Genomic DNA, 27,869 nt, shown 5'->3' with positions numbered 1-27,869 from the left:
GTCACTCTTTCTAGGGAGTGGAGATGCTTACTACTGGCAGAAAACAGTAGGTAAATCAGTACGTAACAGTTAAGCCTGCTCAAACAACACTGCCTGGCATATATTTATATACATAGTAAGTGGTTAGTGAGTGAATCCACAAGTAGCCTACATGACCCAAGTAAAATTAGCCTCTAACTAAAAAGTGAAGCTAATGTTGTTTTCCAGATAGTAGGCAAAATATCACCAAAAATGCACCAGCAGGAAGATTCCACAGCAAGTATACACCTTATCTCTTTTTGATATTAAAAAATAAAGATAATTCTAAAATAGCATAGCTAAGTTATATATTTAATCAGAAGACAAGGAGTTTTCTTACAGCTTCTTACTCGGGGGAAATGTTTATGAAAAACTATAAAAGGTCTTTATGTCTTTTTCTCTAAATTCTTAGTGGTGATATGTGTTTTACTGGGCCCACTTTACATGAGATAGGTCCATGGAAATCAATCAGATTGATTCCTAGATCTGCCTCCAAAACCATTTAATTTCCATATTTTCTACAAAAACTTCCCCTTCTCATTCCTGCATCTTGCAAGTTGGGACAGAAAATAGGTGAACTCTTCCACATTCATCTTTCTTACACACACACACACACACACACACACACACACACACACACACACACACGTATATTTAGAGGGAAAGAAAAGTTTAAAAGACATATGTAAGAAAATCCTTTTTGCAGCAGAGTGTTTAACCTCTGTCAATCATTTCCCCTGCTCTTACTGAATCTCAGAAGCTTGAGGGCTGGGGTTATGGAAGAAGCAGCAGAGGAAGAGGCAAGGACCCAAGAGAAGTGACTCTTTCTTTCTTTAAGCAGTGACCAGGCTCACTGATCAATCAGAAGATACCAAAGTTAGCAAAATGCAGCCCCACTGTCACGGAACTTTCATTCTAAAGGTAGACAAGCTAGTGAATAAACACACTATAAATAAAAAAATTATAAAATTGGAAAAGCTATGAAATAAACAGGTGAGGGCCGAAAGATAACAATGGCTGAAGTGTATTGGGGGTGGATACCCACTTCTGATAGAATACTCACGGCTAAATGAGGACTTGGCCTTAGGAAGATGGGGAAGCATTTCCTGGGGAAAATAGCCGGCACACCTGGTCCTGAGGTGGAAAGACTGTGAGGGGCAGAGACCCCAGTGACCAGTTCCCCTTCTGCAGAGACGGCGCTGGTTGACTTACAGAGAAGGGGCAGCAGAAGGCCAGGAGGGGCTTGGAGGGGCTGCTGCAGGAGTCTTGGTAAGAGTAGTGGACAGCCAGGACCAAGGCAGGGCAGGGGAGACGGACAGGAACGAAGGCATGAGGATTGCTGATGGCGTGGGTGTAGACATGCAAGAAAAGGGGAGAATCGACAATGAATCTTGGCTTCCAGGTGGCGCGCACAGACGTGAATAAGACCAGAGATGGGAACCAGATCTGAGGGAAGGAGTGGGTAATTGAAGTCAAAAATTCCTCTTAATGGCCTTTTTAATGGATTGACTCTGTGGATTTACTTTGTCAGAAGTGGCAACAAGCAGAAATTCACCTGCAGATAACCTCACTGCTGATCCTGCTGGAGCTGTGAAATAGCTGCTTTATAAAACGAAGGATTACAAAACTAAATACACTAATTATTCCCCTCAACCTGGTATAACAGTAACCACGTGAGAACTATAATGAGCCTCACTTAATGCGCAGCATGTTTTAAGTGTCTCAGAGCAAAGTACTGAATACGTGTGCAAGGCTCATTAATTTAGCATCCAGGAACGTGTTGTTGGATACAGTAGTGCTAAAAAAATTCAGAGTTAGTAGCACAGTTTCTTCTGCACAAAATACTATCTCTAACAGCTTAACAGGTGGCATTGGTCCTGTTCATGAACCCTGGCCTGGTTTCAGAGTCTGTGAGCATCAAAACAAGTTATTTGACAAATCTCACAATCTGGAAGGGTATCATTGCCTCATTTGGAGTGAAGTCCACTATATTCAGGGATGAGAGTCTTTTCTTTTCCTCTGACTCCTGTGCTAACGGAGTTGAGGAGACTTCCCGAGGTTACACGTGGGTTTACTTGGTTCAAGTTCTTGCCTAGAGGACAAATGATGTATCGTACAGGATTACTCACAGAAGGCTAAACACAGCTCTTTGTGCCATACCCATTGCTTCGTTGCATTAATATTTCAATTTTTATATGAAGTAATAAGCTAGTGCCCAAATTTCATTGTCCCCGATGCATCCATCAGCCAGTCTTCAGAGATCTGAAGTGATGAGATATTTAGTCCATTCTTGAATGTTGCTAGAGAATGAGACCTCCCAATCTCATCAATTCAATAAACATTAAGAGAATGTGTACCATGTATCAGAAACGGTAGGGGCCGAGGATACAGTTTATGTTGTGTCCTGTTCCTATAAATTGCCTCAAACTCCCACTTCTGTATTTCTTTAATTTAATTTTTTTGCTTTGTTTTCTTTTGAGGGGGTGGTAATTAGGTTTATTTATTTACTTACTTACCGATTTTTTAAATGGAGGAACTGGGGATTGAACCCAGGACCTTGTGCATGCTAAGCACGTGCTCTACCATTGAGCTGTACCCTTCCCCAGATTTCTTTAACACAAGGTAATATTTATTGAGCACTTAGTGTGGTCCAGCAAGTATTTTCAAGGAATAACTCAAAGACAGCTATTTCACCTACAAATTTTCTCACATACAAGGAACAGGATGACCAGCTTGTCCCAGTTTGCCTGGGACTGCCTCGGTTAATTTTTAAATTGAAATGAAATTCACATAACATAAAATTAACCATTTAAAGTATACAAGTCAGTGGCATTTAACACCTTCACAATGTCATGCCATTGCAGGCCCTATCTAGCTCCAAAACATTGCCATCACCCCAAAAGAAACTCCGTGGTCCATTAAATAGTCACTCTCTACTCCTGCTCTCCCCAGTCACTGGTAACCACCAGTCTCTCTTCTTTCACATAAATGGAATCCTACATGTAACTTTTGTATCTGGCTTTTTTGATTTAGTATAATGTCGTATAATGTTTCAGAGGTTCATCCACTATGTAGCATGTATCAATTCTTGCTTCCTTTTAATGGCCAAATAATACTGTGTTGTACATATATCTGAATTTGTTTATTTGTTGTCAGCGGATGGACATTGGATGGTTTCCACCTTTTAGCTACTGTGAACAGTTTCTATGAACATTTGTGTACAGGTATTTGAGTACCTGTTTTCAATTCTTTGGGGTATATACCCAGGAGTGTAATTGCTAGGTCATACGATAATTCTATGTTTAACTTTCTGAAGAATGACCAAACTGTCTTCCACAGTGGCTGCACCATTTTACCTTGCCACCATCAATATACAATGGTTCCAATTTCTCTGTATTCTTGCCAGGAACTGTTATTCTCTGATTTTGTGGAGGGTTTGGTTTTTTTGCTTGTTTTTAAATTATAGCTATCCTGCTGGGTGTTCAGTGGTGTCTCTTTGTGGTTTTGAGTTCCATTTCCCTAATGCCTAATAATGTTGAGCACCTTTTCAGGTAAGCTTATTGGCCATCTATCTATCTATCTTCTTTAGAGAAATGTCTATTCAAGTGTTTTGTGTATGTTTTAATTGGGTTGTTTGTCTTTTTGTTGTTGAGCTGTAGGAACTTTTTGTATATTCTGAATACCACACCCTTATCAGATACATGATTTGCAAATATTTTCTCCCATTGTGTAGGTTGTCTCATCACTTTTTTTGATAATGTCCTTTGATGAACCAAAGTTTTAAATGTTGGTGAATTATGATTTATCTATTTCTCCTTTTTCTGCTTTTGGTATCATACCTAAAAATGCACTGCCAAATCCAATGTCACAAAGATTTAGCCCTGTGTTTTCTTCTAACAGTTTTATGTTCTAACTCTTATATATTAGGTTGTTGTTCCATTTTACATTCATTTTTGTATATGGTGTGAGTAGGGAGGGGTTACAGTTTCATCCTTTTACATATGGATATCCAGTTATCCCAACCCCATTTTTTGAAAAGACTGTTCTTTTCCCACTGGATTGTCTTGGTACCCTTGTCAAAAATCAATTGACCATAGACATATGGGTTCACTTCTAGGCTCCCATTTCTATTCCACTGGTCTATATATCTGTCCTTATGCCAAGACTCAAACCCTTACTTCTTGAAGGGCAGAAAAAAGTTCATACCAAAAATACACAAAGATTTAAAAAAAAAAAAAAAAAACCACTCACACAGTTCCTACCATAGAGGAGTTCACAGTCTTAAAGAGACACACAATTCCCTGAACTTATACAAAAAGTCTTCATAAGTGTACAGACCACATTTATCTAGAGAGAAAGAGCCATAGTTTTCCTTAGCTTCCCAAAAGTGGTTATAACATAAACAAAAAATAAGACCTAATTAAGAGAACACTTGTTCTCAGTCCTAGGTATATGTTAGAATGTCCTGGGAAGCTTTTAAAAACTAGTCATTCTTGGGACTCATATCTAGAGGTTCTGATTCAACTGAATGGGAGTGGGGCCCAGGTATTAGTATTTTTTAAAAGTTTCCAAGGTATTATAATTTGTGGCCAGTGTTGAGAACTCCTGGTCTAAAAGAGTCATCATCATAGGCAACAATGTAGGTTATTCCATATTATATAAATAAGGGCAATATAGTGTGATAAATGCTAAATACAGAAGTTTACAGTAACTGTCATCTTTTTCCCTAAGATCTCACAAATTATATTTGGAAAGTGTAGAATATAATATAAAGACTCAGAGAAAATTTAAGAGAACTTTTAATACAAATCCCTGTATCTTTATTTTTCTCTGTTTCTGGAATCTACTTCTAAATATCTTGGTACTGAGCCAGGTTTGACCACAACCATGTGAGAAACCCTGAGCCAGGGCCATCAGCTAAGCCATCTTGGGTTCAGAAACTGTGTGACTAATAGATGTTTGGTGTTGCAGGTGACAACATTTTGGGATTATTTGTTATGCAGCAGTAGATAACAATACAAATGGTAAGTAAATATTCAAACACTTTATTAAAAATAAGCACCTTCTCCATGGGTGCTCTCATGTGTAGAAGAAAAACAATGGTTGGCCTTGAGATCAGGAACCTGGGTGCAAGCTGAGCCCCATCACTTGTTCTGTGAAATGGGAATAATAATGTTTGTCTCCTTGGCCAGAACTGCATCACATGTCCATACCTGAGTCAACCATGACTCATTCCTTTTGGCTCAGGATGACACTATCCATGACGTGAATGACTGGACAGAGGAAAGTTGAAACATGGACAACAGGGTCTACTTGGAGAAAGGAGAAATGTTCTTGGAGTAAGCAACAGAAGCCATCTCCCACCTTCACATGGTAACAAAATGACCAGCCTTGAACAAACAGCCTCTCCAAGCTTCCCAGAACAGAAACAGCTGAAGACTTGAGTACTTACATCGGGATAACTCAATAAAGGAAACAAATAAATATAAAAATTAAATTTTAAAAGTGTTATACTACTGTAATAATCTTTGGCAACAGTAAGAATAAACCATGACATAAATGTGATGATGTCTATGTACCATAGGAGATACATAGTACCCAAAATACCTTCCAATCAGTAAAAAAGAAATATTTTTCAGAAGTTGAGAAGTTGTCTTAGGACTTCTAAGAGTAATTTAGAAGCTTAATTTGGATCCATCTGACTCCTACTCAGTGGATAACCTGGTACTGATAGAGAATGATTTCCTTATGCCAAGAAATAGACACAAACAAAAAAGATAGGGTGATTAAATTTTACTTTCCTCAACAAATGAACAAATAGTGGAACAGCAGAGGAAAGTTTCCTATAGATAGGAAATTGGAACTAAAAGCAAATTACAGGGGAGTTTTATCAAACACTTTAAATCTTTAATTTTTATAGATTGCCAAGTTTATTGAATAAGTACTTAGGACCCTTATTTTTTTAAATAGCATTTTTTCTGTACTACAATGATTTTCTATCAATCTTTTTTTCCAAAGCTGGTGAAAAGTTACTAGATTTCACTGTCCTTTTATATGACTTGCATTATACAAGATGGGCAAAGAAAACAGCAGTAACAGTAACACTTTATGGGCTTTATACATAGTAGTGGAAGGAAGATCACTGACACTGTATTACTTTACAACTTCTCTTAGATATCTGATAGCTCCCCACAGGCGATGTACAATGGAAACAAGAGTTTGTTTTAACCTTTTACAGTGGCTTCTCCCCTAGATTCTGGTTTGTTCGTTCAAACCAGTGTTCACACTTGAAGTTGTATAAAATGTGGGGTGAGACACTATGGGAAACACATGTAGAATACGTGAGACTCTTGCAAGTACCAAAATATCACAGTACTGGATTCTGGAGGTTTTTAATTCTAAGCTCTAAATATGTCTTCTTGCTAGGCAAAACTGGAATGACATACCTGGGTTAGTTTCATGTAAACTCGTCATTGAAAGACTACCAGGTTTCCGTTACACATGTCCTGATTGTTTCCCTATGGAAGTATAAACATAAAGATATTTGACTTTATTTTTAGGTTGTAAGACTGTTTGAGTTAGAGTCAGGCTCACCACTCACCTGCTACTTCACCACTTCATGCCTCAGTGAAATGGCACGCCTGGGCATACTTGTTTGACCTCCGTAAAATGGGGGTCATAATGGAATCTACCTTACTGAGGTTGCCGTGGGGATTAAATGAGTTCCTACACGCGAAGCACCTAGAACAACGCCAGACACAAATATTAATCATATTTCTAAGGAAAAGAGTGAAAAGATACTCATTATTTCCTCCTCTCTCTTTTGTTCCAAAGCTACTGTTTTTTTAATGGGTTGGCTGCTGTGGTTCCTACTCTTGGCATGGAGAGTTTATTTACCTGGACATGGGAAGTTCATGGCTATATAGGGTTCTGGTCTTTTCATACACAGGTCTCTGATATATACTCTAAGTTATGACAATGACTCAATCACCGCCACCCAACTTCCCTGGTTGCTTCTACAAAATGACTGAATTTTCTGTGTCCAGCTCATGGGGAACGGGTGTTAAAGTGAAGAAAAAAAAAAAAAAAAAGCCAGACATAACAATTTCCCTTAATTAGCACCTTTGTGAGTAAATTAATGAAGAATGAACTACCCAAGAAATCAAGTTACGCTCCCAGCTGCGGGCGAACTCTCCAGCTCCGCGGGATGAGTCACCAGCGAGCGGAGATAACTCCTCCGCGCCTCCTCTGTGAATAAATGGGGCTTTCACTTTTTCAGGCTTAAAATCTGGCCATTTTTAAGAGCACTTTAATCACTCTCCATTTTTTGAAAGCTCAAGTTTTCATATCATCTTTCTTCTTCCTTTTTCCTCTTCCCCTTCATAAACACAAAGTGAGATGACTGTGCTTTTCACACTATCCCTGACTCAGCAATCCTGCTATTTTTTTATGAGCGCCTATCAGGGGCAGCATAAAAATACCAAACTGAGAGCTAACAAGGTAACCTCTAGGGCAAAAGAAGGAAGGAGGGAGAGGGGAGGGAGAAAACCTTGTCTCATCAAAAGAAGTTACCGAGATCAAGATCAAATGATACCAAATGATGGTTTTTGTTGTTCTAACATGAAATCAAATATTCATTGGAGAATATTTTCTCCTGACTTAACATTCGGCATCCCGATAGGATTAATTTTAATATCGTGAGAACAACCTCCAGCATCTCAACGACTTCATTTGCAAACTATAATGTCTATATGATTCGGTTTCATATCAATTTGAGTCCAAAATAAATATATTGTTATCACTGAATTGTAGAATTTTCTCTCTTTATCAAGATGAACTCATTCTTGATACAAATTTAGTTTAATCCAACTTGAAATATACAGGGACTATCACAGATTCTGAGGACTGAAGAAAACTCAAGGGGTTCTCCAGTCTAAGCCAGACCACTCTTAGAATCCATCAGGGAAGGGGAGGGTATAGTTCAGTGGTTAGAGCACATGCTTAGCATGCATGAGGTCCTGGGTTCAATCCCCAGTACCTCCATTAAAAATAAATAAATGAATAAACAGATAAAGAATCCATCAGACAGAGGGTTTTTAAACCTAGTTGCATGATTTCCCAAGGAAAGAAAGTTTGTAACATCTCCCTCTATAGCTTTGACTATACAGTGTGTGACTCTACATTAATGAAACAAGACATATTTCCATAAATCAATCTTGAAAATTTTTTGTTTCAGAGTCATATACCACATAGGGAATTTCTCAGGTCATCAGACCAACATTTTACTTTTCACATAATTTTCTACAAATTGTTAGAATAAAATTTTCAATGAGTTCACTGTCTTTTTTTTTAAGCCTCTTTTTATTTTCTTATATTCTCTTTCCTTTAGTGCCTTTTAACAAATGATGTAATCTTTACTAAAAATTCTTTATTTTGAATTTATTTTGAGTTAAGGGATTTATTGCCAAACTGCCTTTATGATGATCTTCAATCATCATAGATAATATTGCTGTCTACAGTGTCCTATAAAAGGCTGATATGCATTCTCTGATGTGACAACACCAACAAAAAAAAGCACACACAGACGCACATAAGTGACTGATCCGAGGTCATGGATAGCTGGAATATTTTTGCTGCAGGAACACTAACCAAATCAATCCTTTTAGGAATTAAGTACAAATGCAAGTTTATGAAAGTCTGTCAGTTTTTATAGCTTATAAAAATGAACATACCCTTTTCAAGAGGGATCATGTTTTTGATTCACAAAGAATGTTTATCTTCCTGAGTGTCTTTCATATGCTCCTAAAGAGCAATGTGGTTTTGTTTAGTAGGTTATCTATTAATACCCACTATTTACCAGACGCTGTATTCAAGGATGGGGATACAAAAATGAGAAAACCAGGTCCACACCTGGTGGAGCCTGCGGTCTTGCAGGAACCACTGACACAAACAACACCTCACTTCCATACAAGTGGCCAGTACCACAGGAAATGCTCTACTGGAGTGTAGGAGGCCAGAGAGATATGAAATCAAGGAAGACTTCCTGGAAGAGTAGCTGTAACTAACATAATTTCTCATTTAATTTTTAAGAAAACAGTCTGTATAAAAGAAATTTTAAAAATACTCAGTGTTTATAGCAGATAATCTGGGATGACAAGTATTAAAGGATGGAAGTAAGAAGGAGGCAAAGTATTACTCAACTCTGTCACTGACAAAGGAAGATTTCCTCTTTAAAATACTTAAGCAGAGTTGGTGAATATTCACAGGTTGGCTTCTAAGATTCTGACACCAATTCCAATGTGTGGGTTTCTTTCCCCCATACCAAGCTATTTCCTGACATAAGTTGGGTGTCCTACCATTAAACTCAATTCTGACACTATCTCCATGGAAATAGAAGCAGATTCCACAGGTTAAAGTCCCACAAGACTGCCCCTCCTCCAACATAGGCACGCATTTCAGATGCCAGTCACAAGTCCAGGATGTCTACCTGGGATTCTAACTGACCAGCGATAGATCAGAAGTTTCCACCACCTCCTTCCTCCATGGGTTTGATTAATTTGCTACTGTAGCTCACAGAACTCAGAAAAACATCTTCTTATGTTTCCTAGTTTATTACAAAAGGATAAAACTCAGGAAGAGCCAGATGGGAGAGATGCATTGGGCAAGGTATATGGGAGGGGCCACGGAGCTCCCATGCCCTCTGAGAAAGGAGGTCTGGAGGGCATCCCTGGATCTATGGAACCCCAGATGATTGTTTCATAATGAACATTCCTCTTCCAGTATTTAGGAATCACCTTCTATAGACTCCCAAATTTTGATACATTAAATAACAAGTGGGAGTCTCTGGCTTTTGTGTTTGGAACCATTTTCCTAGGAGATTCTCATAGGAACACCCACCTAATGTAAGAAATCTTGGTCAACAGACGTAATTGATTTGATTTTGATTTCTTTAGACGCCATGCACACGCTGTATAAGAAACTGAAGATTCTAGACAAAACAACAGTCCTAATAAAGCAGCACACCCATATCTGGTGAAAGTTTTTAAACACAGCAGACGTCGTCAGTGCCCACCCTCGGCTTTTCAGTGTGGTTGGGTCTTTTCCAGCTGCCAATATTTGCATCTCTGGCCTGAGGACCAAGGGCTAATCAGCCTACACATTTAACAAAACGGAAGGACAAGGAGTGAACAACCTCAGAAGCAGCCCTCAACCACATCCCAGCTCCCTGCCTCCTCTGTAGGGTAATCTGAAGCATGTGTTTACGTGGCTCCCTAGGGTTTACCCAGAGAAGTGAGCACTAGTCACTCACTTTGGTAGCTGGTTTAATAAGGCACTTGGTATTGGCTGCCTTCCTTTCCCTGTATCATTTCCCTGCTCCCCTGTTGGAGTTCCCTGCACCTCTCAAATTGCACTCAAATCCTTATCTGCTTCCAAGGGACCAAATCGAAAGAACATGACTCACTAAGTATAATGGTATCTTCAAGTACAAATAGTGTTTTATAAATACTCAAAATAGAAAACCAAAACTGCAAAGATAAATAAGCAAATAAAACTGGCCATTTAAACAACAATTATGTTTTGTAAAACATATTAGAAAATAGACATTTGTTCAATTGCCTAATGTTGGTCCCAGAAGCAGAATATGGTTTGCATACTCTTGGAGGAAACCATAATGAGGGTTGTCACGAAGGAAGGACAGGACTGTCACCATTCTAGGTACAAGGCCAGAGAACAGTACAGATGGAAAGGGAGGTGCCCGATGGAAACCTAAAGAGAGGTTTTGGTGTTTCATGAGTATGTAAATGTAAGCACACATCCTGAAAAATGCTGGGGGACTGCAGACTCACTGCTTCTCCAGCTGACTCTGATCAGAAGAGTGTAATTAATAAATCATGACCACCAATGTGCCAGAGCTGGCTTGGACAAGCTCATGAGAGCCTCATGGTTGTCTGCTAATTTCAGGAATTTTACAAGCCAAGTTATTTCATGTTGTAGCTTGAAATAGGCCATGGTGGGAGTATTTACACCACAGAAAGGGGCAAATGCTACAAACCAACCTTTCTTTTTCCCCCAAGAGCCAGTTGTTAAACATTTACCAGCACACCGCTGAATTATGACACAGTCGTTATTCTCCTGTTTACCAATCAGTCACCCTCAGTACAACAAGGAGCCCGAGAGCTGGGAGCAGGCTGAGACTCACTTTCTTGGTGCCTTGTGAAACTACAAGAGAAGCGTGAGCGATCAAGGAAGATAGTGCCTACGTAAGTGGTCTTTACATGCGGCTTCGCAAATGGCTAGGGGTTTGTATACACAAGTCATTTTAGGGGACTCAGTTACCAGGTCTTCAATTTTCATATGCACTCTTTCCAAACACACACACACACACACACACACCCCAAGTCTCACTACTGGGCATTTCCCTGGGATGTAAGTCTCCAAGTCCCCAAACAAAGGCATACAGAGAAAGACTAGATTGGGAGAAGACCCCTTTGTGATTAATTACGGCATCTTAAACACACAGGGTCTCCTATCCCCCCGGTTTTATATATTTATCCATTAAAGTCAAGCTTGTATGAACAGGAAGGTATTTTAGCCCATTTTATAATTTTTTCTGAATTCAGAACAACTGAGCAAATGTATCAGTGACATTGATTCTTTTTATTGCAGCTGGAGTGCTCTACGGGACTACCAAAAAATTTAGGATACTTTGGAACACCTCATGGCTATAAATTTTACATGCCTTCTTTGCTATTGAGTGTACTTTATTTCACAAGTTAATTATAATGTATTTAATTAAATCATATCGTGAAATGTTTACCCAATTACAGCCAATCCTCATTTCATTTTACAAGATGTTCAATATTTTCTACCTCTTAGTAACAAAAAAGAAAAGAAGTTATTTAAACTTAAAACAAATTATTAGATGTCAATTTTAAAGTGACTGAAAGGTGCACAGTTTTGTTTTTGTTTTTGTTTTTAATCCCTTTAGTCAGGAGCACAGAAGTGTGCTGCTGTGGCCTGAGGTTACTCTCACAGCCCTTCCCGTTAGCCTGGAAAGTCCAGAGGTGGACTAGACAGGGGCAAACAGAATAGCCAAAAGTAAAGAAGAGGAAAAAGAATCTCTGTGGAGAATTTAGTAACTCACTGCAAATGTTTCATTATAGTTGTTATTTAACCAAGTACCCTCATTAATGTGCAAAAAAAAAATTGTGGAAAAGGAATCTAGAAAACAACAGTTTTAAAACATGGTGCTCTTGAAAATAATTATGTGTGTGTATATATATTCAAATATGTAAACACATAAAGGTCAAAAACTGACTTTTGTCACCTCATTTAAGAAGATTCTTGAGCAGAAAGAAAGAAAACCCTCTGATATCTGTGGATAGTCACTAATCCACAGCCAGGAGTTTATACCATTGCTTTGTTTTTTCAAGGCTACCCCAAAGTCAGCTTTTCTTAGATCCTGAGATGTAAGTGTGCTTGATGTGAGCTCTCCTGTGGAGTCATATCAGAGAGTAAATGTCTGTATTGTTTGTTTGTTTGTTTGTTGTTGTGGGGGAGGAGATAATTAAGTTTTATTTATTTTTTTAGTGGAGGTGCTGGGGATTGAACCCAGGACCTTGTGCATGCTGGGCAGGCACTCTACCACTAGGCTATACCCTCCCCCCTAAATGTCTGTATTATTAACAGTATCAAAGCCATAAATGTGGTCCTGGCATAGGCTAAACCCAGGTATTTACGAGGCACCAATACAGACTTTAAGGCTGTTGGCAGAAGACATCGAATTGTTTCTTCTAAAAGCACCCACTAGAAATAACCGGTTTTTTTTTTTCATTCTTTATTAAGAACTCCAGAAGTTACGGTCTCTTATAAGATCAAAATCATGTGGGAGTAAAATTTAGCTTCTTCCAGGAAGTCCCTCCCAGCATTCAAGATGCTGCATCCGTGGCCCTTCACGCTGTGATGGTGACAGCCGTGTTAGACCCTCACGACATGAAAGATTTGCAGTTGGGACACTACGTATATTTTATTGTTTGTAATAAGAATCATCTATACAAAAGCCCTGGGTGTTCATTTCAATATCTGCACAAGATCTGTTCTCCATGACACGTTAACACCTACAACCTCACTAACGGTCCATGTTATTTTTCTACTGAGATGCTGGAACCTGAGGAGCTATGTTTGTTTATTTTCATTCTTATTTCCCTGAAGCAAGAGACTTTGAATGGCACTTGGTTGGTTGCCTCCAGGCTGTATAACTTCTGAGCACAAATCACTAAATTCTTTAACAAAGTATTGTAGAGAATAAATCATAATGGGTAAAGATTCTTTTAAAAAGTCCCAATAAGGGGGTGGGAAGGGACAGACTGGGATTTCAAAATGTAGAACAGATAAATAAGATTGTACTGTGTAGCACAGAGAAATATATACAGGATCTTGTGGTGGCTCACAGCAAAAGAGAATGTGACAATGAATGTATATATGTTCATGTATAACTGAAAAATTGTGCTCTACTCTGGAATTTGACACAACATTGTAAAATGACTATAACTCAACTAAAAAAAGTTGAAAAAAAAAAGAAAGAAAACGAAAAAATAAATAAGTAACTAAATAAAAGAATTTACAATCATCAAAAAAAAAGTCCCAATAAAATTCTCAATTTAAAGGTAACTTATTTTGGCAATTTGATGATTACATTTAGCCAGATTGGAAGGAGGAAGGCAGATAAAATTTCCCTGATCAAGAAAAGAGAAAATGTATTTTTTAAATAAAAAAGCAGACAGTGTCAGTGGCAAGGTTTATCCGAATAACTACAGACATTGCCTTACTCTGCTGGCACTAAAAAGTGTAAAGAATGGCACGAAGTAAGCTCTTTCTGTTTTAGCGGCAAGAATCTATTCCTATTCTGCTTTCTAGAAATGGGAGGAATAATCTTTCCTGGCACTTCATCTATTTGTGTGCTGAGGGAAACTTACTTAAAAATTCTTTTCTCTTGCAAATGTGTTCAGTAGTATGGATTTAGCCTCCGTTCTTACATCCAGGGCATGAAATCAAATGGTAACTTATGTGCATGAAGGGATATGAAAGACGTAGGAAATAATGCCTGTTAAAATACAAAAAAAAAAAAAAAAAAAGAAGAAGAAAAAGAAAAAAAGAAAGACAGCCAAAGGGACCACACTTCAGAGAACAAGGGAGAGGGAATAAAAATGATGAAAGATTTTGATGATGAGAGGAACTATGTGCGTTCAGTCTAGAGAAGACACTTAACTGACAAGCATGAAAGGGAGCCGCCCTTGGATTTGCTTATTATGCAGGGATTAGATGTCGCACAACAGCTCTAAGAGCAGCGTCTCCACTGCGGTGCCACCAAGGGCAGCTCCTCCCGCCCATTCCTGCAGCTTCAAGAGCCCTCCACTCGGCAGAAGCAGATAAAGGGCCATCCTGCCTGACTCTCCCCCCCCCCCACCGACTTCCTTCCTTCCAATTTCTTTCTTTCCTCCCTCCCTCGTCGGTAGCACTCACTCTGCCTGATACACTGTGCTGTTTACACTCCTGGGTCTGACCCATTAGATCAGCCTCTGTTTACAAGGAGCCTCCCTTGGTCTGTGTTTGAGAAAAAAAAAATCTTATTTCTTCCGATAAATGTCTCCAAATATGTCTGTTGATGCTCCTTTTCCCCCTTGCTCATCAACTCCCTTAAAAACATTTTCAGCCACTTGTACTTATTAGGATAGTCTGATTCCAGGGTTTAAAATACAGGACTAAAAAAAAACAAATTTCTTAACACAGGAACTATATTCAATATCTTGTAATAACCTTTAATGAAAAAGAACATGAAATCGAATATATGTATGTATATGCATGACTGGGACGTTGTGCTGCACACCAGAAATTGACACATTGTAACTGACTGTACTTCAATTTTTTTAAAAAGTCCAAAAAAAAAAAAGATACAGTACGATTAGTTTTAAAACATCAATGTTGCTGAATTCAAATATTGTTCCTTTTCTCTCCTTAGCTCAGGTTAGGCTCACTGTACGTGAACATGTGTGGTGGGGACAGGGGGCGGGTCTCACAGACAGGAGCTGACTGGCCCCAGCAGGCCTCCCCCCTCCTCTCCTCCGTGCTGTCTCCTCCAGCGTCAGAGCCAGTCAGAGCACGAAGCAATGGGCCTCTTTATTTGACCGAGCAAGGTTATGGTTCTCTCTGCTGTCGCTGCTCTTTCTCTGACCTAGAATGACTGGTTTTGTGTATCGGGGGTCAAACATGGATGTGGAAAACGCATGGGGTTCTTTGCATGGCCAACCTTCCCATCGCAAGTTTTCAGGCTTTGGGAGGAGGGCTCTGGCTGGAACACTCGCCTACTTTTAGCTCCCACCACTGGTCATCAGCCCCACAGCCTCTTGCTCCAGAGAACTCATCTTCCAGAAGAGGGCCTAGCCCCATCCCACTCAACTCCACGTCACCCCACATGGTGGGAGCACCGCTGAGTCTGTGCAACGCTCTTCCAGCCTAACTCCACCACACTCACTCCTACCCCCCAAAACTATCCTGGCAATTATCTTGGGATCTCCCTTCCTTGTCTTGGGAGGTGATAATGTATAGAAGCGGAAAGAACTTCTCTGCACAAGCACAGCACCTTTTTAAAGGCAGCATTTAATCACCCCCCCCCACCCTCCACTAACGTGGGGGCCTTAGCTGGGGAGGGGAAGCAGGGAAGGTGGTTGGTTATAGGTGGCTCAGCCCTGGCACCCCTCACTACACTCTGCGGGGAGGTAGCTGGTCCTCCTGCTGCAGTCACTCTAAATGTGGAATGTGAGGGACTTGGTGCCTTGAATCCCCAATGATACAACAGAGAAAACCCCATTTCACATCCTGCTCCATGTGGACTGATGTGGACAAGTCCCTGAGGCAGCCCCCTCCCTGCCCTTTGGTCCACTTGAGAGAGAGAGTCCTGGACTCTTGCTCCTGCCTCGTTGGATGCTCAGCCCTCCTAACTAATATTTGGTACTGGTCAGGCAACTCCCTGGTCCTCATCAGCCTCGGAATAGTACCTGGAACATAGTACAGTTCTCCTGGTGATCACAAGGACTAAAACTTCTCATTAACTCAGATGCTCTGATTACATTAAAATATACAACAAACTGAGTGAGAGGCAAAGACCAAGGAACAGAATGTCTACTGACAGCTCAGCTGCTCCTTTCAGTTTCCCAAGGACCCCTGCATGTATCCCAGCTCATCTCCCGGGCAACAGCCTCCTCCGTGTACCCATTTTACACGACCAACCAGAATACCCTGAAATTACTCCCCATCCATTCCCCAGCCCCGAGGGAAAGAACATATTGGATTCCCATGGTTTATGGTCACTTCCATGCTTATCTAGAAGACCTATGCTTTTCCCCAGGTGATAGATTCCTTTTGATTTCAATGACTGTGTCAAATTATCTAAGTGTCACCACCGCAAGGCAGAAGCCCACCAGCAAAGTTTTAGCAGCATCACTCTAGGCTGCAACCAGAATTAAATACCTAGAACTATTGTTATCATAGAAAACACATAACCAATCTGTAATCTCTAACGTTATCACCAAGGAAATGGGGTAAGAGGACCCTTCCCTCAAACACATGCTCCAGAGGGTCAGTTTATGACGTCTTTCCCTGCAAAGTTCACAGCACCATTGTCCTTAGCAGTTTTATCACCAAGATTCCACCTGTTTCAAAATGTGGACAGATGAAGGAAAACAGATGAAGAGATCTCTCTGTAAGAAGTGACTTTACAATGGTGAGATTATGGAGCTGTTCTAAATGAGCTTCTAAGTGGATATGACTTCATAATTTTTTTCAACTCTCTGAATTATCAGACAAGAAGTTTACTTTCCCGTGACCACAGATATACGAATAGATGTGAAAGTAAACATCAAAACGTGTCTCTCTTTTCTCTAAGATTTATGAATGAATAAGGGAGAAATAGCGATGCCAGTGTTGTTGGTTCCACTGTCTAAATACCACCAATACAACTCACCCCATTCCTCAACTGTATTCTTATATATAAACACGCTGATGGTTTGTAACTTTGGTTTCTTAATTTACCTGTCTTGATAACAATGATGTATTATAGAGAGATAATCTCTAATTTGGTTTCCTGGTGACATAAAAGAATTAATCTGTCATTCCCTGATCAAGTGTATCAATAAATTCTTGGAAGTAAGTTGCCCTTCACAAGGATACTTAGTGTCACAGGGAACTATATTCATTACCTTTTAGTAGCTTATTGTGAAAAAGAATATGAAACGAATATGTGTATGTTCATGTATGACTGAAGCATTGTGCTATATACCAGAAACTGACACACTGTAAACTGACTACACTTCAATAAAAATATATTAAAAACAAACAAACGAACAAAAACCAAGGATACTTAGAGAGAAAACAACAATCTTATTTCCTAGAAATTTAAAGAACAACTTTAAAGAACAAATCACTTTGCCTTCCTGAATCTTAGTGTCATCATTTATATAATGGGGATAATGATGATGATGATGATAATGATGTATTACAACCTAAAAAGACTAGTATGTTAATTACTAGGGAAAACTTAATAAACTATAAAATCTGATATAGACATTAGTCACCTACAAAATCCTGGTATAAGGCTCTGTCCTTCACCATGTCAACCCATATTATAATTGAGAATGATTGTCAACTAGGTGTGTATTTCCAAATATATAACTATATACGCAGAACGTCATACACTAGTCAGGATAATTTCTAAACACAGCCCTCAAAGTAGTGCTGTATCTGAAAGTGCTTGGCGTGTTTTCAGGAAGTTAACAATCCTCCAGCTTCAGAGGGTGCTGCAGTTCTCATGCTGCTTAGCCATTGCTTAACTGGAAGCTAAAAGAGTTCAATCTTAAGCTGCAAGACCCATCTCAGGAATTAACCCATGTGCTCCAGGCACACAACTCTGTGCATTTTCCAGAGAAGCAGGAAGTAAAAACAACAGCAAACGCTGTTCCGTGGAGCCCTGAGAACTGCTGGGCCCAACGCTAAAGGCTCCCCAGTACTGCCTGCTGAGCTCCCAGGACAACCCTAGCACTTAAGTATTGTTTTCCCTATTTTTGAGATGAGGAAATTCTAATTTTCTAATAAGAAAAGAACTAACGATTGCTACCCCTTGGTCCTATGCGATAGGTGGGGGTTGTGCCTTCCAGGCACAGTCAAGGGCAACGCTGACATTAGTTTATCAGGTGGGAAGATAGCGCCTTTCCTTGGGGTTTTGCCTATTTTCACACGTAAGACTAGAATAGAAAGAAGATAAAACATGAAGCAGGTCATTTTTTTCTGTTCTAGACCAAGTTTTCGGGTTTGATCAGGAGGTGTTTCACAGGGAAGGTGAGACGACCTTCCAGGTTTAGTTGGCTTTGCCTTCCTTCACGCCGAGATGTACCTAACGGCATCTCTCTCATGAATATGTAAACAGCACATACTCTCCTCAACATTTGTCCACGTGCAAGAGCAGCTAACACTGCAGTCCCCAGGAACCTTTGGAAAATCTGTCTAGTATTAGAGTGAAGAATTTTTTTTTCCATCTGCAGCACCCCAATCATAACAGCTGTGATTTTGTTTGTTTGTTTGTTTGTTTACAGTTGAACCCAGTAAACGGAAAGAATTCCAAGGAGTGAGTGACAGTTGAGGCATATCTTTACCATCTGGGTGATTTCACTGCACAGGAGAGCAGGTGAACCTGACTTCTGCAGCTAAATCCTGCACCAGCTGATTCGCAGTTAAGTGCAGACTCATTCATTCCAGGCTGTCACAGAGGAGCACATGGAAGCCTCATCACATCCCCGTGCCCAACAAGGTAGAATGTATGCTAATGAGCAAATGTCATAGACAATGAAGCCACAGGATCATGGAGATTTAGAATGAATGCTTAGATGAGGTTTGTTTATTCCATCACTCAGTCAGGAGTCCCATTTGTCTCGACATAACAGATAACACATTGATCTACTGCTGGGTGACAAATTGTCACAAACTAGCAATACAAAATAGCATTCACTTACTATCTTGTGGTTCTGTAGGCTGAAAGTCTGAGTTCTCTGCTTAGGGTCCCACAAGGCCAAAGTCAAAGCGTCAGCTGGGCTGAGCTCTTAACTAGATGCTTTTGGTGGGGGGGGGGATCTGCTCCCAAGTGCATTCAAGGCTGTTGGAAGAACACAGCTCCTTGTTACCTGGGGCTGAGGCCTCCATCTCCTTATTGCCCAAGGTGGCTCTCAGTTTCTATAGTCCACCTGCATTCCTCATTACATGACCCCTCCATCTTCGAGCCAAGGATAATACATGAAATCCTGCTCCTGCCTTGAAACTCTCTTCCTTTTCTGCCATTAGCAAGAGAAAGCTCTCTGCTTTTAAGGGTTCATGTGAATAGATTAGACCTACCTGGATAATCTCCCTTTCAAAAGGTTAAACCCACTACTTCCACTGCTTCCAGGCACTGGGGGGCATGGAAGCTCAGTGGACCAGTTTTAGACTTCTGTCTACCACACTTAGTAAGTAGAATTAATAAAAATATCGTTAGGCTTGTCATATCCTCAAAAGATAAAGATTTTGTAAGTGCAGGAAGAGGCAGTTAGAAATAATTTTGAGAATCATGTCTCAATTCCTGGACGTGAACGTTTCAAAGTTTAAATGGATATTGTTAACACTCCAAAGAAGTATCTTAAAGAAGCCAACCAGTGTCCTTTGAAGAAAGTGGCAACAATTCTTTAGCAACCAGTTTTCCTTATTACATAATTTTAGAAAACATGCTAAAATATCCAACCTTGCTCTACAAAAAATAAGAGGTCATACTTGTCCTGCTGACCCCAGACTTTTAACTCGGCAACCCCTTGATATCCTCTCTTTCATTCATAGAGAATGTCTTGAAATCAGCCTTGATCCATCTTGCATTCCAGCTCCTGATCTGTTCCCCAGCTGCCAAGCCCTCCATGCAGCTTCCGTTCGCTGCCTTCTACCACCCAGCAGGCGCCTCTGGGACTAAGTGCAGTAGCTCCTCCCTGACCCGGTCGGCACTGCTCTCGGCTTCTCTGTAAGCAGTGTGTCGGGCACTCCCGCCATGCCGGGCTGGGGGACCCTGTGACTGAGCTCTCTCAGCCTCACACCACCTGCCAAGAAAATCTGCCCTGTGCAAAGAATAACTGCTTTTTTCCTGGCTATCCTTATAACTCTTTTCAGTTCCCTTTGTTTGCCATCCCATTTTTATGAACTTTGTTCTTCCATTTACAATGGGATAAAAATATATCATATCACTTATTATTTGTTTTACTCAATTCCATATTTAAAATGACTTGTGTCTCCTTTATGCTTGGGTCAACTTTCTCTCTTTTAGATCATGCACCCCTGCAGGTGGGCAACAAGGCACCAGCAAGTGTTGAAATGCTTTGTGAATTGTTTGCACAAAGATGATGATGATCAAGGCATTGAGGTGTTCTAGGTAGGTACCCTAACCAATTTAATGCCTCTATATTGCCCAAATGCCCAAACCTATGAGGTTATTAAGATGAGCCACACTGTTAGAAGTTGAGAAGATAACAGAAGAATTCTGAGGTGCTTATTCCTGTATAATTGGAACGAAAGTCGCTGCCGACTAGTTTCCTGGTAAGTACATTCGTTGGTTCCTGTAGACTCAAGCCCATCTCAGAGGCCAGTGTCAGGAATTTTTGTTTCTTTCCAGTTATTAAACATGCATTTTGATTTTGATTAATAATTGATATATTCATGCAAGTAAAATAAAATTTTCTTCCTTAGTCACTGCATTCAATTCTTTAAAAAGTGTTACTTACCTCTCTTGGCTTCCTAAGCTGAAATGCAAGCCTTGTGGAATTCCACAGTTTTTTATCTAATGGAGAACCTTTATCAGAGCAGAAAACTTTGCTTCAAAGATAAATTCGGAGACTCTATAGAACAGATAAACAAGATTATACTATATAGCACAGGGAAATATATACAAGACCTTATGGTAGCTCACAGAGAAAAAACTGTGACAATGAATATATATATGTTCATGTATAACTGAAAATCGTGTTCTACACTGGAATTTGACACAACATTGTAAAATGATTATAAATCAATAAAAAATGTTAAAAAAAAAAGATAAATTCAGGGACTCTAAACATAAGTGCAGTTTTTTATTTTTAAAAACAAAGAATATGCTAAGTATTCTTAGCCACAGGCTGAAAATTGCCTTATCATTGTTTAGAATATTTTGTTTCTTTTCCCTCAACATCATCGGGTAAATTATCCTCCATTCCAGATAACAAAAGTGAAGCAGTATGATGGTAGATGGAATCATTTCCTGCTAATATTTTCAAGTTCATCAAAATCAACTTGGGGAGCAGGCAGGTGGAAGTGAAGGGCTTCATTCACTAGCGAGGTCGTTACCAGACCTCTGCCCTGGACTTTACCCTGCAGAATCCCTGTCGGGTCTTTTTTCTGCCTACTGGATCCAAAATAAAGCTTTGTAGCCAAAACGTTCAGTGACAGATGGCTCATTTCATTGCTGTAATGTTAGCCTCTGGGTCTCTGAGGGGATGATCCCAGGAACAGAAAGCAGGGCAAATACAGGAGGGGACGTACAACAGAATCTAACACAAGCAGGGTTTCTCCAGTCACTGATGGAATAGAGGACTTCCCTTCTAAATTCTGTGCATCTGACAGCAGGCAGTGGTCCCTCTCCTCTCTCCAAATTGTGATTAGTGCATAGACTGAGCCATGGGTCCAATCCCTCTTCTGACCCTGAACAGCTTGGTGATTTTGAACTCGCTCTTCAATTTCCTGATAAGTAAAATGGGAATCATAATAGCACTTACCTTCAGGATTTAACTAAGTGCCCGGCCTGTTAGCGAAGCCTGAGTTAGTTGAGCCTAAGTGCCTAATCACTCAAAACAGGTAACTGTTCATGTTCTCTTCCCACCGTTTGATGAACTTGGTTTCGTAGAAAAGAACAAAGCATAATAGAACACAAAACAAAATGCACAGCACAGGAAACCTACTACTGGAAATGATTTTTGTGAAAATTTCTAATTCAGATGGGACTTAAACAAAATTAGATGAAAGGCAGCATCTTATTATGTTATTATAAAATCAGGGGATGCTCCCACTGAAACAAGCCTTAAGAGAAAATCATTCTTTTCACAGCTGAGACTCTAAAGCAAAGGGAGATTGTGACTTAACCCTAGGCATATCCAAGAGGCTCCCTAGATACAGTTTCTCACATTATTCATCAGAATTGTTTCTAAATTTCATTTTTTGTGTGCTTCTCTTTTTGAGAAAATGTATGCATTTTTTTTCTATCACATGCATTTACAAAGCTATAATTCATGAAGATACTAGGGTTTTTTTTCCCCCTAAGTTGGCATAGCCTAATCTTTTCCCTAGAGGCCTATATTTGTGCTGCTGTTTTTCCAGTTTGTCTTGGCATCACTGCATCACCTTTTGGCACCTAATTCAACACAGTGTTATCACCATTATGTGAACAGTACCACGCCCACCTGCATGTATTTCACGACTGCCCTCCTCTGCTCCATGCCTTTGCCTGGGTGTGTTTCCCCACTACGTCGCTACCCGACCCCAGGGAGCGATGGTGCCTCATACAAGGTTTGAAAATCTTGACCTTCACTAGGGTTTGGTCACCGTGTATCATGGGATTCCTAACTTCCTTTCTTCAAAGTTCCCTCCAAACTAAAAACCACATGAAGTAAATCAGATTCACGTTTTCTAAAATAGCCTCATGAGCTTTTGCTCTTATTACGACTAAGTTAGGCTTAATGCCAGTTAGAGTTAATCACTGGCATATACGACTTTTCTTATATTACTTATTTTTTGGTAACCCTATGTGTTAATAAATGCTATTATACCCATTTTATAGCCGTGGAGACCAAGAATCAGGGGATTTAAGTAACTGCCCCAAGAACCTGTAGTGGCAGTAAGTGGCTGCCTTTCCTAAGCCAACATGCCCAAGAGGAGCCTTTGAAGGACTTGACAGTTGTTCTCAAACATTATTATGCATAAAAGTTATCTGACATGTTTCTTAAAAATGTCCACTGCAGAGTCCATCCCCCAAATTCCAGGCTCCATCGTCCAGATTCTGATTTAGTGGGTGACCCAGGCTCTGCCTTTCTGCAGGGTCCCTGGGAGACTGTGACACAGGCCATCTGCACGGCACACGGGCTCAGGAGAGACGCAGCCTGGCTCTGCATTCCAGCTATGACAAAGCACCGCATTTCCTGCTTTTCTTCCCCTTAAAAGCCATAAATTAACTAAGTGCTGAGATTCACATTTATAAGAAAACTTAGGCTGAGTGGGGTTTTCCAGAATTTAGGTTCTACTGGGAGGCAGAATTCTGGCCTGAGGACCAACTGAACTGGTTCCCTCGTCTCTTTTTTGTTGTTGACTTCTTGTATGTCTCTGATTAGATAACTTAGCCTTACTGCATCTCATTCTTCCCCTCTGTAAATGGAATGTGAAAATTCAGTCCACTACTCATGACAGAAGACCTCTAGAAGAGGAAAACGGTGACCATGGCAGAAGCGTGAAAAGCTCCAGGCCAAGAATGTGGTATGAGTCCTCAAGATGAATTACTCTCTTGTGCACAGGGCACGCTGACTTGACCGTGGTTACCGCCTGGTTCACAAAACACAGGGAAACCCATTTGATTGGCATTTGTGAGACTGGGGTGGAGTAGCTTGCAATGCACAGGTTTCACGTTCTTGGAAAATTATTTTTTTAATGTCTCCAAGCCTCATTTTCTGCCTGTGTGAGTAATAGTAGTATCACCCTTATGGGGGGTGGACTTCCGTCGCTTTGTGCTTCACGGGGATGAACTTTGACGAATCGCTCAGCCCAAGAATTTTCATTCTGAAGAGCTTGGTTTCCAACTAGTGACAATACCAGCATACTCATCCTCAAGTCCCTGCTGTGCACTGTGATATACTAGGTTCTACAGAAAACAAACGCAATACCGTCCCTGCTCTTAGGAAAGTTACTCTCAAGAAGATGAGACACTTTGACACGACACCTAAAGACTTGGCAGGACTTTCACAATGTATTACTAAGGGGGAAAAGCCAGACACAGAAAAGTGTCTGTAACATGACCCTAGTTTTTAAAGGCAAATTTGAAACGACTGCTCCATATTTTCATTTGTATATATTATACACACATATAGAAAAAATATACATATATACACAATACATAATTTCCTAAATATATATATATTTAATTTCAGTTGTTTTGAAGAGAGAATAAAGAAATGATAAAGAAAAGATGGAAAATAATAAAAAACATAAGTAAATAATAAAAGTTTTTAAAACTACAGGGATGCCCATGATAAAAAAAGAATACATGTGACATGAGTCCATTTAAATAAATTTGCAACCATATGTGTGTCTATTGTGTGTATGAGTGTATGTGTGTGTGTGAAATGCATGAAAACACAGTCAAAATACTGACAGCAGCTCCAAGGTAGTGAAATTTAAGTAATCCTAAGCGATCTTTCTCTGTGTTGCTAGACCGTTTCTTATAATGACAAATGTTATTTATAATAACTGAAAACATGGGACTGTGTCAGGATATTTATTATTGTACATGATGTATTGTTTTATTTTGCCTTTTTCAAACTGTCCCTAAAAGGGATGAATTCCTTTGAAATGAGAAAAAATTGCATTATTTAAAGCAGTGTTCTTACTAATAATAAAATGCAGTGGAACAAAGGTATTCTCAATAGAAGGCCAACACTGCCTCAGTTTCCCAAATAAAGCAGGCTGCACAGTGAGCTTGTTTTGCCGGAAGAAACTCAGTTACTGGACTCTCCTTTCTTGTCTTTCTATTCCTTCTGTAGATGTTTTCAATTATGTGAATCTTAAATTTGTTGAAAGAATCTAGTTTTTTTAAAAGCTTTACTATATAGTCTTACTTCTGTTTTCCCACCTTACTATTTTCTACAGCTCATCATGTCCAAAACTGAACTCAGTATCTCCTTTCTGCCTCAGCTTAGTTCTCTTCTTGTCTCATTTTTCAATAGAAATGTCACCATCATCCTCAAGTCACCCAGACTGGATACCTGGAGCTACCTGGACCCTCCCTTTAGGTCACTGGCTCCCTGCAGTCAATGAGTCCATCATTTCTGTAGACACTACATCCTAATATCAGATCTCTCCTTACCACACCTCTTCTCCATAGCTATTGTCCTCATTGGTCCTACCTAAATTGTGCAGTTATCTTTAAGTCTGTCCCACTATCTCTGCTTTGAAATTTTGATCAAACAGGAGAATGTCTAAAGTTCTTCACACGCTATGCGAGCAGATGTGAGCTGTCCGCCTATCTTCACTTCCTTCAGGGAGACAGTCTTCCCCAAAACATGCCGCCTTGTGGGCTGTCAGTCACAATGCTCTCACTCCCCATGGTATCACAAGCCAGGGAGGAGGACCTCCAAACCCCAAGACTCAATGACTGCTTCAGAGAGAGGCATATGACAGAAGTAGGGATAAACTGGGAGTTTGAGATTTGCAGATACTAACAAATATATATAAAATAGATAAACAACAAGTTTATACCATACAGCACAGGGAACCATATTCAATATCTTGTAGTAACTTATGATGAAAAAGAATATGAAAATAAATATACATTATGTTTCTATATGACTGAAGTATCGTGCTGTGCACCAGAAACTGACACATTATAAACTGACTATACTTTAATAAAAATATATATTTAAAAAAGGAGGGTCAGGCATTGCATCCTAGGGCTTTTTTGCTAGAGCAAGAAGAAGAACTCTCTCCTGCTTTTGGTGGGTCACAGAGTCATTTAGCAAACTCCTCTGGAAGACTTACTCTCTTGAAACTTTCTAGGAGGCCATCCTCAAATGTTGTCGAGATGCAGAGTAAGTACTTCCTTTTGGGTGTCCTATAAATAGGCACGTATTTTTATCCAGTTTGGGAACCAACTCCAATTTTAGAAAGGTAACCCAGGTTAGTGGTGATGTATGAGGATTTCTACTTTATTATCAGGATGGTGGTTCCCAAAAAGGGAAGCTATTAATTCTAATTTCAACTAGGCTACAAATATCTTCAGTTTTTCACACGCCACATTATAGGACTGCCATAGTAATTGTCTATTTTTTTGTTCTAGCTTCTTATTGATCGATAATATACATTAAATGTACACAAAGTGCATAGCTCAATAAATTTTCACAACCGAATGCAACTTTGTTACTGTATATTTTGCTGCACATGAATAAAATTTAAGATGTCTAAGGTCAGGACCATGCGTTCATTTTTCTCAACCCCTAGCTCAATCTCAGGCCCAAAAGTAACTAATGTCCAATGTTGATGTTGCTGTCCTTTACCTACCAGACAGAGGCATTCATTTTATACCTGAAAATCATCAGGTAGAAAGGTAGAAAGGCTTCTCCAGCATATTAATTTAACAATAATTATATCAATATCAAACAATTATCAAGTGCTTACAGGTACTACTATTATCTCAGTTTTATAGATAAGGAAACTGGCGGAGAGGGTTTTTAAAAATGACTAAGATCAAATAGTCAGTAAATTGAAGAGAGCAAGACCACAAGATAAAACTCAATTTCCAAAAAGTAATTTAAGCCATCTAAACCGTCCACTGTGATAATTACCATTTTTATTGAATCTGAGAAAAACAATTTTTCTTAAGACAAAGAGATAGAATCCACTTTCCTTTAGTAAACATTAGCCATGATTTAGCCTTGGAAGAGAAGAGCAGTTGACTGAACTCTAATAGCGTTTAAAATTCTGCAAAGAAGACAAGCAAGAGCATACAGCGGAGATTACAGACTTACTTCTCAGTCGTGGGCATCTTCCATCTCTTCCTGCATTCATATCCCTCTGTAGCATCAGCTTCTTTTCCATGTCGCTGCTTGCGTGGAATCTCTGGGATCCTTAACTTGGGGGCTATTCCTGATGGGTGAGATGGTGCTTCTGGGTGGGCAGCCTGCCTCTTGTCTCTCTAAATGCCTGTCATTTAATTACAAAAGGATGGATGAGAAAGTCAGCTCTTGAGGCCACTGAGAAAATCCCAACCAAAAATCCCATAAAATCTTTTATTCAAATTGCTTAAGGTGAAGAAATTCTTCAGATTCCTTAAGATATGTTAAAAATGATCCAAGATTATTTACTTTGATATGTAGCTTGAAAAGCTACCGACACTGCTAAGAGATTTCGCGGTGACACATTTATGTTCTGATTCTGATTTTATAGTGAATATTTCTGTTAGAAAATAAAAAGCAAACCAAGGAGGAGGGGACAGCTCAAGTGGTAGAGCGCATGCTTAGCACGCACAAGGGCCTGGGTTCAATCCCCAGTACCTCCTCCAAACATAAATAAATAAAAAAGAAGAAAAGCAAACAGTAGGCATTAGGGGTTTGGTGGCTGCCTTTCTTTGGTTATGTTTTTATTTACTATAGCTAAGATGAAGAAAAAAAACTTGGTGAGACTTTATAGTTAAAGTAAAAGAAAAAATATATACAATAATAAACACACTCATTAGATGACTCTTGCCACTTAATGTTCTAAGAACAGTGGAATCAATATCTCTTGAGTCTGGACTAGACGAGACCCCACGTGAAGATTGTGTACATCATAGATCTGCAGACAAGGGATACAAAACAAAATAAAAGAATGGTTTTGAAGTTCCCCTTGAACTAAAGTTAATGCATTTAAAAGCAAAAATAAGTCTAAGCCATTTCATAAACATCTTTTTAAAGTAAGGTTTTAATTTTTTCGTAAGTAAAAACTAATTGCAGTTGTAAGAGATGATG

The 27,869-nt window shown here is 39.6% G+C and overlaps 1 protein-coding gene across 17 annotated transcripts in view; it reads right to left on the bottom strand.

The window, feature by feature from the left end:
• Positions 1–27,869, bottom strand: part of LMNTD1 (lamin tail domain containing 1) — a 312,291-nt gene that overhangs the window by 197,175 nt on the left and 87,247 nt on the right. For 9 of the 17 annotated variants that reach the window (XM_032473196.1, XM_032473194.1, XM_032473195.1 and 6 more), the window contains one exon: positions 26,892–27,066. In XM_032473196.1, the coding sequence (XP_032329087.1) occupies positions 26,892–26,908 (17 nt within the window). In that variant the 5' untranslated portion in view covers positions 26,909–27,066. Of the gene's footprint in view, positions 1–6,464; positions 6,537–6,619; positions 6,760–19,079; positions 19,220–20,858; positions 20,973–26,891; positions 27,067–27,591; positions 27,698–27,869 lie in introns of those variants that run through there. The other 8 variants (XM_032473201.1, XM_032473202.1, XM_032473203.1 and 5 more) reach the window with 3 other exon arrangements.

This window comes from Camelus ferus, chromosome 34, assembly GCF_009834535.1.
Source record: "Camelus ferus isolate YT-003-E chromosome 34, BCGSAC_Cfer_1.0, whole genome shotgun sequence".
Taxonomy (NCBI): domain Eukaryota; kingdom Metazoa; phylum Chordata; class Mammalia; order Artiodactyla; family Camelidae; genus Camelus; species Camelus ferus.
The sequence above is the reverse complement of the archived record's forward strand: the minus strand, read 5'-3'. Positions and strand labels throughout refer to the sequence as shown.